General features: G+C 46.3%; 1 protein-coding gene across 1 annotated transcript in view; it reads right to left on the bottom strand.

Annotated features, from left to right (window-relative positions):
* LOC126324937 (histone-lysine N-methyltransferase 2D-like) overlaps nt 1–12500 on the bottom strand; it is a 184871-nt gene that overhangs the window by 65656 nt on the left and 106715 nt on the right. The window contains exon 2 of the mRNA XM_049995131.1: nt 7849–8079. Coding sequence (XP_049851088.1) covers nt 7849–8079 — 231 coding nt within the window. The remainder of the gene's footprint in view (nt 1–7848; nt 8080–12500) is intronic.

The raw sequence follows: 12500 nt of genomic DNA on the forward strand, positions 1-12500 counted from the left end.
CAGCGGGTTGAGCGGGTGTATCAGGCGTCTTCCGTAATATGTTGTTTAACATGCCTGTAGAGTTCGAATTCTTGCCCCTTGACTCATGCTTCTCTGATATAGTAGAGCTTCCTGGCTGTCATTTTATATCTCAGTTTCTGCTGTGTCTCGGTCCAGATGAAAGGTACTGCTCTAGAACCTCTTATGATAGGCATCGACGCCTGTGTATAGCCACTGGCAGTTCTTGCCCTTTAAATGTGGCGTCTTGGGTTATCTTTCCAGTACTGATGTAGTGTATGATACTTCGATCACACGATTGTATTCCACTCTCAACCACCCAGTCTTTCACACGGCATACCGCAGCCATATTTGCTAGAGTGATGTCTATTTGTAAGTTGCTCTGACTCTATACTGGTGGACTACATGACGAATTTAACACCTCTAGCAAAAGTTCTGTGATGGTTTTTTCTAGGCGGTTATGCAACAACATCGATTTCGCGTTTGCTTCGATGGCGTATGCAAGAGCTTCGATCGTTGTAGGTGACTACTATCCTTTAGCTTTACTAAATTGAAAATATTTGTAAATCAGGAAGCAACTCTCCTTTCCAGTTAACATTTCCATACAGATTACATGAAGGGCTTATTTCAATAGTGGTTCAAGTCCATTACCGCCACTTTTCTGTCTATAATGCTTCTGAAATTAATGATCCAAACAAACAGAGAGAAAGGTTCATCTCTAGCAAGAATCTATACGCTTGAATATTTCTGGTATCTCCACTGCAGATTTTTCAGTTCTCGTGTAACTGTAGGACTTTGTATCTCAGAATGAACAAATATGTCCACTATAGAAATAAGCCCTTCGCATGTTCTGAACAATAGCGTGATAATTTTGCACTGTAACGGCCTTGTTATACTGTTGTTGCTGCCGTAGGACGTTGTCTGCGAGTGACTACAGGCGCTGTTATCGGCACATAGGGACGAAGAACAGTTCTTGAGACCTTAAAAACTTTATGCCAGGTCGTTAGTATACACCGAAGGCAAACAACTGTAGAAACAATCTCACACGGCAGAATCACTCATATCTTACATGGAAAGCTATTCTGGCTGGAGAAAGAAAAGATGTGTCCCCTGGCAAATCATGGGCCACCACGTAGAAGAGCGTCTGTTAGAACAAAAGTGAAACAAAAATGTAAAAGTGAATTATTGTAGGTGCCTTTATTAGGTCTAATAAATCAGGCGACTACGTTAGTTACAAATATTATTTTGCTGTAACCTGTACAGCGTGGTGAGAAACAGTATGGGTGCTGCACGGTAGACTGTGCTGAGAAATAAATATTAAGAAAAAAATTCAATACGTTGCATCGTTTCCGAGTTAACTAGCAATGAAGTTAACCAGTCATGCCATTGCGCGAGCAAAATCAAGCGGCCCGCCAGAGACGGTTTCGTTTGCTTTCCTAAAACCCAACAAGAGATCGATCCGAAAATAGAACTTGGGACGGTAATAAGGATCGAACGCGAGCGAGCCGGCCGCGGTGGCCGAGCGGTCAGTCCGGAACTGCGCTGCTGCTGCGGTCGCAGGTTCGAATCCCGCCTCGGGCTTGGATGTGTGTGATGTCCTTAGGTTAGTTAGATTTAAGTAGTTCTAAGTTCTAGGGGACTGATGACCTTAGATGTTAAGTCCCGTAGTGCTCAGAGCCATTTGAACCATTTTTGAACGCGAGCGAAAGACTGCAGTCTCGTGCGCTATCATCTACACAGCGGTCGCGAGCTGCATACGGCCCGAATCCAGTATTCGTGCGGCCCGCGTTTCTCCGCAGTATTGTACAACAATACAACAACAACTACATATAATATACAATATACAAAAGTATTTACAATATATAATATACAATAATATATACATACATACATACAATAATATAATAACAATTAACAGCCGCATCCAAAAACGTTAAGAGCTTTTTAAGAGTGTATTCCTGCTCAGTAAAAAACAAAAGTAATATTTCAATATGGGCTTCATTTTAATTGGGGGTGGTGACTCCAGCCGTGAGTTAAGTAAAGTTGGCCACTATCCTCATGGCTACAGATAAGTATCGCGGCAACTTCGGGGTAAGAGGTTGTTAGACAGGGAATGAAGTTAAATTTAGTCAGTGTAGTACAATTCACTGAGTACAAGGAAAATGACATTAAAACTTTTAGCAAACATTTTTAACCGTAAGTTCGTAGGGTTCCATGGCTGGTGTCCTTCTGGATAAGATACTTTTTCGTATTGAGACGCGTCATTGTAAATTACTAAAATAACTAAATTGCCGACGATCACAGTAAGTTGGTCGAAACGCCTTTGATTGTGGCACCATACACAATCATTAACCCCGCTCCAGGGAGGTAGGTTGCCCTTCCCTATTCCTCCACTGGGGTAATTCCTGTCTGGCGCGTCCACGTCGCGGGGGTGGGCATCCTACACTTCAGTAGGCCGGAGTGCTAGGATGGCTGAGTTCAGGCAGGGACCCAATCCCGTGGGGTATAACACGGAACCCATGCCCAGCGTTACGGGTGAAGACCTTAATGGCAGCGACGGCGGAGAAGAAGGAATTCGAAACGGAGAAGCTGGCAGGTGAGGCAACCCTTCTTTCTGTGGATTAAATGAGAAGGGAACCACTGCCTTGTGGTGGAGGAGAAACTCCAAAGGCTAAGGGAGACAACCCAAACAGAAAACCCTTTCTTGCGTTAGGCCTAGTAAGCCAGTACGAAAGTATCCATATATTAAAAGTTTCATATCAGCGCACACTCCGCTGCAGAGCGAAAATCTCATTCTGGAAACATCCCCCAGGCTGTGGCTAAGCCATGTCTCCGTAATATCCTTTCTTTCAGGAGTGCTAGTTCTGCAAGGTTCGCAGAAGAGCTTCTGTAAAGTTTGGAAGGTAGGAGACGGATACTGGCAGAAGTAAAGCTGTGAGTACCGGGCGTGAGTCGTGCTTCGGTAGCTCAGATGGCAGAGCACTTGCCCGCGAAAGGCAAAGGTCCCGAGTTCGAGTCTCGGTCGGGCACACAGTTTTAATATGCCAGGAAGTTTCATATCAGCGCACCCTCCGCTGCAGAGTGAAAATCTCATTCTGGTATCCATATATTGCTTTCAAAATTCACACGAGTCTCGGAACGAACCACTCAGGATCTACTGCATCTTCACGTACTGATGCGAATGATGTGAGACCTGATGATATACATCAGTACAAGAAGATGAAACCAAACGGAATAAAAATAACATAAATATTGCCACCCTTTATATACACTACTGGCCATTAAAATGCTGGATTGTAGCCTATCGCGATTACGCTTTTCGTGTCGCGACATTGCTGCTCGCGTTGGTCGAGATCCAATGACTGTTAGCAGAATATGGAACTGTTGGGTTCAGGAGGGTAATACGGAACGCCGTGCTGGATCCCAACGGCCTCGTATCACTAGCAGTCAAGACGACAGGCATCTTATCCGCAAGGCTGTAACGGATCGTGCAGCCACGTCTCGATCCCTGAGTCAACAAGTGGGGACGTTTGCAAGACAACAACCATCTGCACGAACAGTTCGACGGCGTTTGCAGCAGCATGGACTATCAGCTCGGAGACCATGCTTGCGGTTACCCTTGACGCTGCATCACAGGCAGGACCACCTGGGATGGTGTACTCAACGTCGAACCTGGATGCACGGATGGCAAAACGTCATTTTTTCGGGTGAATCCAGGTTCCGTTTACAGCATTGTGATGGTCGCATCTGTGTCTGGCGACATCGCGGTGAACGCACATTGGAAGCGTGTATTCGTCATCGCCATATTGGCGTATCACTCAGCGTGATGGTATTGTGTGCCATTGGTTACACGTCTCGGTCACCTCTTGTTCGCATTGACGGCACTTTGAACAGTGGACGTTATATTTTTACGTTGGTGTCAATTTTAATGGCCAGTAGTGTAGTTTAATATTTTGCAAACCCTGTAGTTTCTATTTGCAATCTCTTGTCCACTTATTAAATATTTATATGCTTGACTCAGCGGGAAAATAATTGATACTCTGACTGCTAGTTTCCTGTGGTAATTCGATAAATTACTTCATTAATACATCAGTGTGAGTCATGGTATCCACTGTCATATTTAATTTGGCCATCCCTAGTAATTCTGATGTAAAAAGATCTTATCCACTGTGCGACATTATTTCCCTTAAATTTTCATTCTCTTATGGAGAGCTTCCCTTTCCTGTAGGTCAGCGGGGATCGGATGTTTAGCTTTTATGGAATGATTAAACAGCTTAACTAACACTTCAGATTACATTCATATTTTTTTGCAGAATATGCCATAACATCATTAATTTATACTAATTCAGCCACAGACTGTAATGTGAAAGTGTATTATGTCATAAATTTTTGAAGTAGGATAACCTTACTGCTGGTGATTCTTCCACTACAGCATACAAATCACAAATGATAAGGCCCGTGCAATTACTCCAGTAATAAAGGTGGAAGAGGGAGCTTGCTTCTTAATGGTACAGAGAGAATGGGAGGGGTGTGTAGGGGAATAAGGAAGGATGGGACCCTAACTGTTCCACATACAGTTGCCTTATATGCATAGCCAGGGCAGAGGATCCGCTGGCGGGGGGAGGGAGGGGGGGGGGGGGGAGAGGAGTCACCTTGGAATTAGGGTCGTTATCTGTTTCCAGATGCCTGTAGCTGTCCTGCTTTGGGGATACGTTACAGCCCTGTCTCAACCCTTTCTCAACTACTGATTAGCTTAATTTCCTACGATTCTTCTCGTTCTTTGTATTTGATTCCGGTAACAAAAAAATGGCTCTGAGCACTATAGGACTTAGCTGCTGAGGTCATCAGTCCCCTAGAACTTAGAACTACTTAAACCTAACTAACCTCAGGCCATCACACACATCCATGCCCGAGGCAGGATTCGAACCTGCGACCGTAGCGGTCGCGCGTTTCCAGACTATAGCGCCTAGAACCGCTCGGCCACTTCGGCCGGCTCCTGTAATATCCAGAATTTCAAACAGTGCAGTCCAGACAACATTATGAAAAATATTCCGCAAATCTGCAACTTACATAAAGGCCTTTCTTGAGGATATCTTCTCAGATTAGCAATAGAATCTGCCGACAGTCGGCAAATGATGGTTGAAGTGATCACTGTACCAAACAGAAATGTACAGATATCAGTCTTTGAATCCTGGCCCCTATTTTGACCGGAACCGAGGTTGGAATCTTCCGACACGTCGGTCAGAGGACCTGAAGATCGCGTAGTAAATCACCTAAAGTGGCAACCCAATAAAATAACAGTTCGGAAATTAGACGGCTGAAAGGCATTGGCTTTGACATTCTGTACCGAACAACCGTATCTCGCAACCATCTCTGAAAAGATGGACATACAGAAACTAGTTTAGTCGTGGTTGGTTCTGCCAAGGATCTCAATAATTCTGAGGGAACATCATCTGTTGCAGGTGTCTTTTTCGACTTAGTTTTTCCTTTCTCCTATCAAATTCTCGTTGCAGTACCACATCTCCAGTCTCCTGAACCCTCTCTATAATATTATCGCCAAATTCATGTCCTTTCTACATATTCCTTCCATCTCTCAGCGCTCCCTTTTTTGTTTACTATTGGCTTGCTATCTGAGTACTTGATATTCACAAAAATGCCTCGCTTTTATTCGAAGGTCTCTTCCATTTTCCTATAGGCTATATCTGTGTTTCGCATAAACATGCTCGCTTCTACAGCCTTGCATTTGGCCTCCCAAAAAGGGCTATATCTACTTAGCCATTTTGCCCTTTTCGGCAGTCTAATCTTTTATGCGTCTGTATTCCCGTTTTCCAGCTTTATCTGCTGCACTTTTATAATTTCTTCTTTCGTCATTTAAATCCAACATCTCGTTTGTTATGTAAGGATTTCTACTGGGACTTCTGCTACCTTTATAATGTCATCTCTGAAAGTTACCCAGTCATATTCTGTTGCATTCCATAGTCCACTTGAAATTCTCAACAACATCTGATTTTTTCAGTTTAACTAGGCTACATCTCTTTTATTTTCTAGGTTTCTGTAATATCTTCTATTTTAATCGGCGGTTCATAAGCAATAAATCATGGCGAGGGGTCACATCTGCTCTTGGAAACGTTTTACAGTTTACAAAATGGTCCAGAACTCTCTGACCATTATACACTACTGGCCATTAAAAGCGCTGCAACATGAAGAAATGCAGATGATAAACGGGTATACATTGGACAAATATATTATGCTAGAACCGACATGTGATTACATTTTCACGCAATTTGGGTGCATAGATCTTGAAACATCAGAACCCAGAACAACCACCTCTGGCCGTAATAACGGCCTTGATACGCCTGGGCATTGCGCCAAACAGAGCTTGATGGCGTGTACAGGTACAGCTGCCTATGCAGCTTCAACACGATATCACAGTTCATCAAGAGTAGTGACTGGCGTATTGCGACGAGCTAGTTGCTCGGCCAGCATTGACCAGACGTTTTCAATTGGTGAAAGATCTGGAGAATGTGGTCGCCAGGGCAGCAGTCGAACATTTTCTGTATCCAGAAAGGCCGTACTGGACCTGCAACATGCGGTCGTGCATTATCCTGCTGAAATGTAGGGTTTCGCAGGGATCTAATGAAGGGTAGAGGCAGGGGTCGTAACACATCTGAGATGTAACGTCAGTGCGAACAAGAGGTGACCGAGACGTGTAACCAACGGTACCCCATACCATCACGCCGGATGATACGCCAGTATGGCGATGACGAATACACGCTTCCAATGTGCGTTCACCGCGATGTCGCCAAACACAGATGCGACCATCATGACGGTGTAAACAGAACCTGGATTCATCCCAAAAAATGACGTTTTGCCATTCGTGCACCCAGGTTCGTCGTCGAGTACACTATCGCAGGCGCTCCTGATCGTAATGCAGCGTCAAGGGTAACCGCAGCCACGGTCTCCGAGCTTATGGTCCATGCTGCTGCAAACGTCTTCGAACTGTTCGTGCAGATGGTTGTTGTCTTGCAAACGTCCCCATCTGTTGGTTCAAATGGCTCTGAGCACTATGGGACTTAACATCTGAGGTCATCAGTCCCGTAGAACTTAGAACTGCTTAAACCTAACTAACCTAAGGACATCACTCACATCCATGCCCAAGGCAGGATTCGAACTGGCGACCGTAGCGGTCGCGCGGTTCCAAACTGAAGCGCGTAGAACCGCTCGGTGACACGGGCGGCCCCAGCTTTTGACTGAGGGATCGAGACGTGGCTGCACGATCCTTTACAGCCGTGCGGATAAGATGCCTGTCATCTCGACTGCTAGTGATAGGAGGCCTTTGGGATCCAGCACGGCGTTCCGTATTACCCTCCTGAACCCACCAATTTCATATTCTGGTAACAGTCATTGGACGTCGACCAACGCGAGCAGCAATGTCGCGATACGATAAACCGCAATCGCGATAGGCTACAATCCGACCTTTATCAAAGTCGGAAACGTGATGGTACGCATTTCTCCTCCTTACACGAGGCATCACAACAACGTTCCGCCAGGCAACGCCGGTCAACTGCTGTTTGTGTACGAGAAATCGGTTGGAAACTTTCCTTATGTCAGCACGTTGCAGGTGTCGCCACCGGCGCCAACCTTGTGTGAATGCTCTGAAAAGCTAATGATTTGCATATCACAACATCTTCTTCGTGTCGGTTAAATGTCGCATTTGTAGCACGTCATCTTCTTGGTGTAGCAATTTTAGTGGCCAGTAGTGTATAATGTACCGCAAACCTACGAGTGTCTCGAGGTAGAGCAGAATGAAGTGTAACGATGTGAGAGTATGTGAGCGGGTAAAGTACGAACCATGCGCCAGCGCTGGGGGCCCAGCTCTCCGGTGAGGTGTCCGACGAGGAGCGCGAGCGAGATGAGCACGTAGGCGCCGAAGACGACGTTGGTGGCGACGGAGCCGTCGATGCTGATGGCGACGGCGCGGTACAGCGGCCACTCGCGGCCCAGCCGCAGGTCTGCCAGCCGCTGCCGGCGCGCCTCGTCGTCCGTCACGCGCTTGAACACCAGGCACGCCGCGCTCAGCACCTGTCCACAACAAAGGAACAAACACTAACTCCAGAGGCAGCTGCGAGCAGGGCACGGTGGTTACAGCTCGCGCAGAATAACGTGGCACCGGCGCAGAACTGGGCGAGTCTATCCCATTGTTCCGAAGGGGCGGCTGCCTCAGCGGGCTGTCGTCTGCCGACCTGCGCACTTCGACCGTTCTTGTTGCTATCTCTTTAACACACAGCGCGGCATCACGGTCTTTGCACTCTACAGCTGTGGAGAAAGTTCTGCAGACCCAGGCACGTGTGATTATATGCAGTGACACTAAATTTATTTCGAATTAGGCATGCGAGGGAACACAAATCTCTTTAAATACTGTGCTTGAGAGATCTGCGGGACCACTAGCTATTCCAATGGCACAATAATGAGAGTAACGAAGGAGGGGGAAAACATAGCTACGAGATGTGTGTTGTATGTTAACCGAGGACCTAGGAACGACAGAGAGGCATCGTCGCAGCCACAGTGGTCCACAACCCCACGACGACTGCTGCAGTCCACTTCACCCCTCCCCCCCCCCCCCCCCCCCACACACACACAGAACCCAGGGTTGTTGTGCGGTGCAGTCCCCAGTGGACCCCACCAGGGAACGTCTCACACCAAACGAGTGTAACCCCTATGTTTGCGTGGTAGATTAATGTTGATGTTCGCGTACGTGGAGAGCTTGTTTGCGCAGCAATCTCCGACATAGTATAGCTGAGACGGAATAAGGGGAACCAGCCCGCATTCGCAGAGGCAGATGGAAAACCACCTAAAAACCACCCTCAGACTGGCCGGCTCACCAGACCTTGACACAAGTCCGCCTGGCGGATTCGTGCCAGAGACCAGGCGCTCCTTCCCGCTCCGGAAAATCGAGCATGAGGCCACTCGGCTAACCGGGCGGGCTTTAGCAACGAGTACTTCCCAAGACTTCACTGCTATTGAAACATACGAGGGTTGTGCAGAAAGTAATTCCGATTAGTCGCTAAATGGAAACCACAGTAAAAATCAGAAACATTTTATTTGCAAGAGTTAGCTACACTTTCCAGATACTCCCCTACATAGTCGCCGCTCCGACTTAGACATTTGTCGGAGTGTTATACCAAATTTCCAACACCATCGTCATGGAAGGCAGCCGCCTGTGCTTTCCACTAATTCTCTACGCTGGTCTAGAGCGCGTAGCCTGTTCCCATGTGTTGTCTTCATATCCAGCGTTTCATGTGAACGGCGATGATACTCAGTACGAGCCAATTAGGGCTGTGTTGTGGGTGACCGAACTCTTCCCATCGAAAAGGTTGCATGAGCGTCTTCATTGCCCCTGCAGTGTTCAGCTGAGAATTACCATGAAGAAGGAAGTGCGTGGCAGTTGTGTTAGGTGGACTACATTCATTAAGGCGAAGCCTCTCAGCGAGCCCTCCTACTTGGCGGGAGACATCGTTGTTCTAGGCACCTTTACTCACTCACAGTGCGCTTACAACTGAAAGGAGTGTCTGGATGTGATGGATAGTCATACTAGAGACACTACCCGACACATCTGTGCAAAGCTTCATCAGGTCTTCACTGTGGTGTCTATTTCGCAACCGATCGGAACTTACTTTCTGGACAAACCTCGTATGAAAGGAGGAGGAGGAAATTTTATTTTTAGGCTATATTGCTGAAGAGGTTGAAAGGGGACACACGTAAAATACACATGACCACTGTTCTTTGTTTTACAAATGGCTCAAATGGCTCTGAGCGCTATGAGACTTAACATCTGAGGTCATCAGTCCCCTATAACTTAGAACTGCTTAAACCTAACTAACCTAAGGACATCACACACATCCATGCCCGGGGCAAGATTCGAACCCGCGACCGTAGCGGTCGCGCGGTTCCAGACTGAAGCGCTTAGAACCGCTCGGCCACAGCGGCCGGCTTTGTTTTACATTATCAGTATCATAGTAAGTAACATTTTGTGCTATGCTACAATTTTTATCTATTTTTTAGCGTTCTTTACCTCTGTCTGTCTGACCATGTGTCTGTCTGTCTGTGTTTCTGACTGTTAAGACCCCTTTTTCTCAGGGACGGGTGGAGGTATCAAACTGAAATTTGTGTCACATACTAAGGTTTAAGATCCCTTGGCGGTGTAAATGATTTAAACTTCACAGTCAATGCAGTCAAAAGATACGGTTATATACATCACATATTTTGATAGTCACAAACTCGCTGATCAAAACTTGTAGATCAACTACTCGTAAACAAATTGGACCTGTTGGTTTAGCAGTAAAGCGTTAGCCTGGACACTGAGAAGTCGCGCGATCGAATCTTCGCTGGTCCACCGATTTTTCCGTCTTCCTTCTAACATAGCCTTCACCTGTCAACGATGTGAGGAGTCGACAGAAATAATGTGTTCTACTTTTTAATGAGGCTCCATCCCGGCAGCATGTGGTCCGACTTGTTTTGTTTGGTTAATTCTTTGTTCATGCAGCTATTTGTTTTTCGGTACTGTACTAACAAACTGTTGACATTGGATGTCTATATTCGTCAAATTAGTGGTCATATTGACATAGCACGTTAATGAGATCTTTCTCAGGCTCCCTAACTGTGAGTTACAGGAGATACATGTTTGTACGTTGGCTTCTGGTATCAAACTGCATCTCCCTACTGCACTGTTGTGGTTCACAACAGAGGCCCCTTCACTACCGTTGTGCCCTCTCCTACTGCGCCACCCGAGCAGGTAAGCGCCAAGATATTTTGTGCGCGCTCTACACTGTGATAAAAAAATAAATTAAACGATCGTGTGCTCTGTTGGCTGGGTGTACCCTGGTGGTTACGGGACAGACAGTGTGGCTTCCTCTCCCTTCCCTCAGTCACAAAGCATCTGCAGCTCATGCCTCATATCAGATAACTCTGCAGTGTTTGATTTGTGATCAGGATGATCATTCACATTACTTTTTCCCTACGCCTACGCCTAAGGTGTGGTGTCTGTAGGTGACAATTGTGTATCGACGTTTTCGCTGCCATCTTTGATTGTTGTCATTTTGTGCCCAGCGCTGGTGTAAGTTCAGAAGTGTACTAGATGCCCAAGGAAAGACGTGGACCCCGCCATCGAGCGAACTAAGGATCCCTCTTTCGCGTAAGGGAGCCACAGGTGATAGTGGGCAGTCTGAATGGCATCTGTCAGTTTTCTGACTGACTGGTTTTCTGAAAACTTTTTTCTGTCACTTTTTAAGATTAATTTCGCCAGTTGATTTAAACTGAGAACAAGATTATATCAGAAATAACGAAAATAACAGCGATATGATAAGTAGCAGCACCATTATCCCGCCCCTTCCTGTATAGTTAAACGTAACTCTTACTATGGCAGTGTACGAGTAGTTTCGATTTCATTAACGTAATAAAAATGTCCTCCACGTAGCGAGGATAAGTGTTCTCGTTCAGTTTCGTCGGTCGTCTTGAGTGTTCTCTGGACAGAGGGGTTCGCAGTGGTGCTTAGACTCAGGTTCATAAGGAGGCAACAGCTCGGGGCCTCACCTGACCGTTAGCACCTACACAGTTTTTCTTTCGCAGGGGCGACTGGTAGGTTACTTTAAAATTTTTCAATGGTTTTGGAGTCCTGAGGGGAGTCTTCTCTCACAGTATAGGGTGGTGATGACTTGTGCATATCACCTGACCATTACCAGTAAGTGAGATTGTACTTTCATGTAGGTGCCTGGTCAGTTGTGGTTTTGCAAAGCCTGGGCCCCTTATTCACTTGCAAGGACCTTTTCTTTGAAATCTGTTACGCAAATTTTAAATTACGTATCTGAATAAAAGCGACTCTGACTGGTGTGAGGTGCAGATGGCATCGGACATTAAATTGACAAGTTACGTTAAGGTTTACTGGCCGACAGACTGGAATTCAGCACCTTGTGCCCTATGTGAATCCAGCGTTTTCAGGTACTAAAATGGATCACAGCCCAGTCAGTTGTCGGTCTCCAGGGACGTCCAAAATAGCGAACTAGTCTGCACAACAGAGATGAAAGGACCATTGTGTGCTTCTTTTTCTTAGAAAATTCTCCTTCGCGGTCTAGGGAGCTGTGTGAAAACAGATTATGCACTTTTAGCCTCGCCCCTATAGTGGAGTCGGTGTGAGAAGATTCCTGACGGTTGCAGAGGGGTGAACGTGGCAACATCATGTACCTACTTCAGCAGTCACGTAACGTGATTTTGTAAAGTCACTATGCCAACGTATCAGTGTTGTTGCAACTTTATAGGCGAGTATTATTTCCGCCTGCAGCCGTCAGTGAGAAACCGCTGAAAGCTAGCAACAGATTTTCTTACGTCGACTCGACTGCAGCTTACAGAGGCATTAAATGCCATATTTATAGAGCGAGGTAGTGGTTTCTGTTGAATCGGTCAATAGGTGGGGCTAAACTAAGTATCACCGTCACCTCAACAGGAAAGGG

Source organism: Schistocerca gregaria, chromosome 2, assembly GCF_023897955.1.
Source record: "Schistocerca gregaria isolate iqSchGreg1 chromosome 2, iqSchGreg1.2, whole genome shotgun sequence".
Lineage (NCBI taxonomy): Eukaryota > Metazoa > Arthropoda > Insecta > Orthoptera > Acrididae > Schistocerca > Schistocerca gregaria.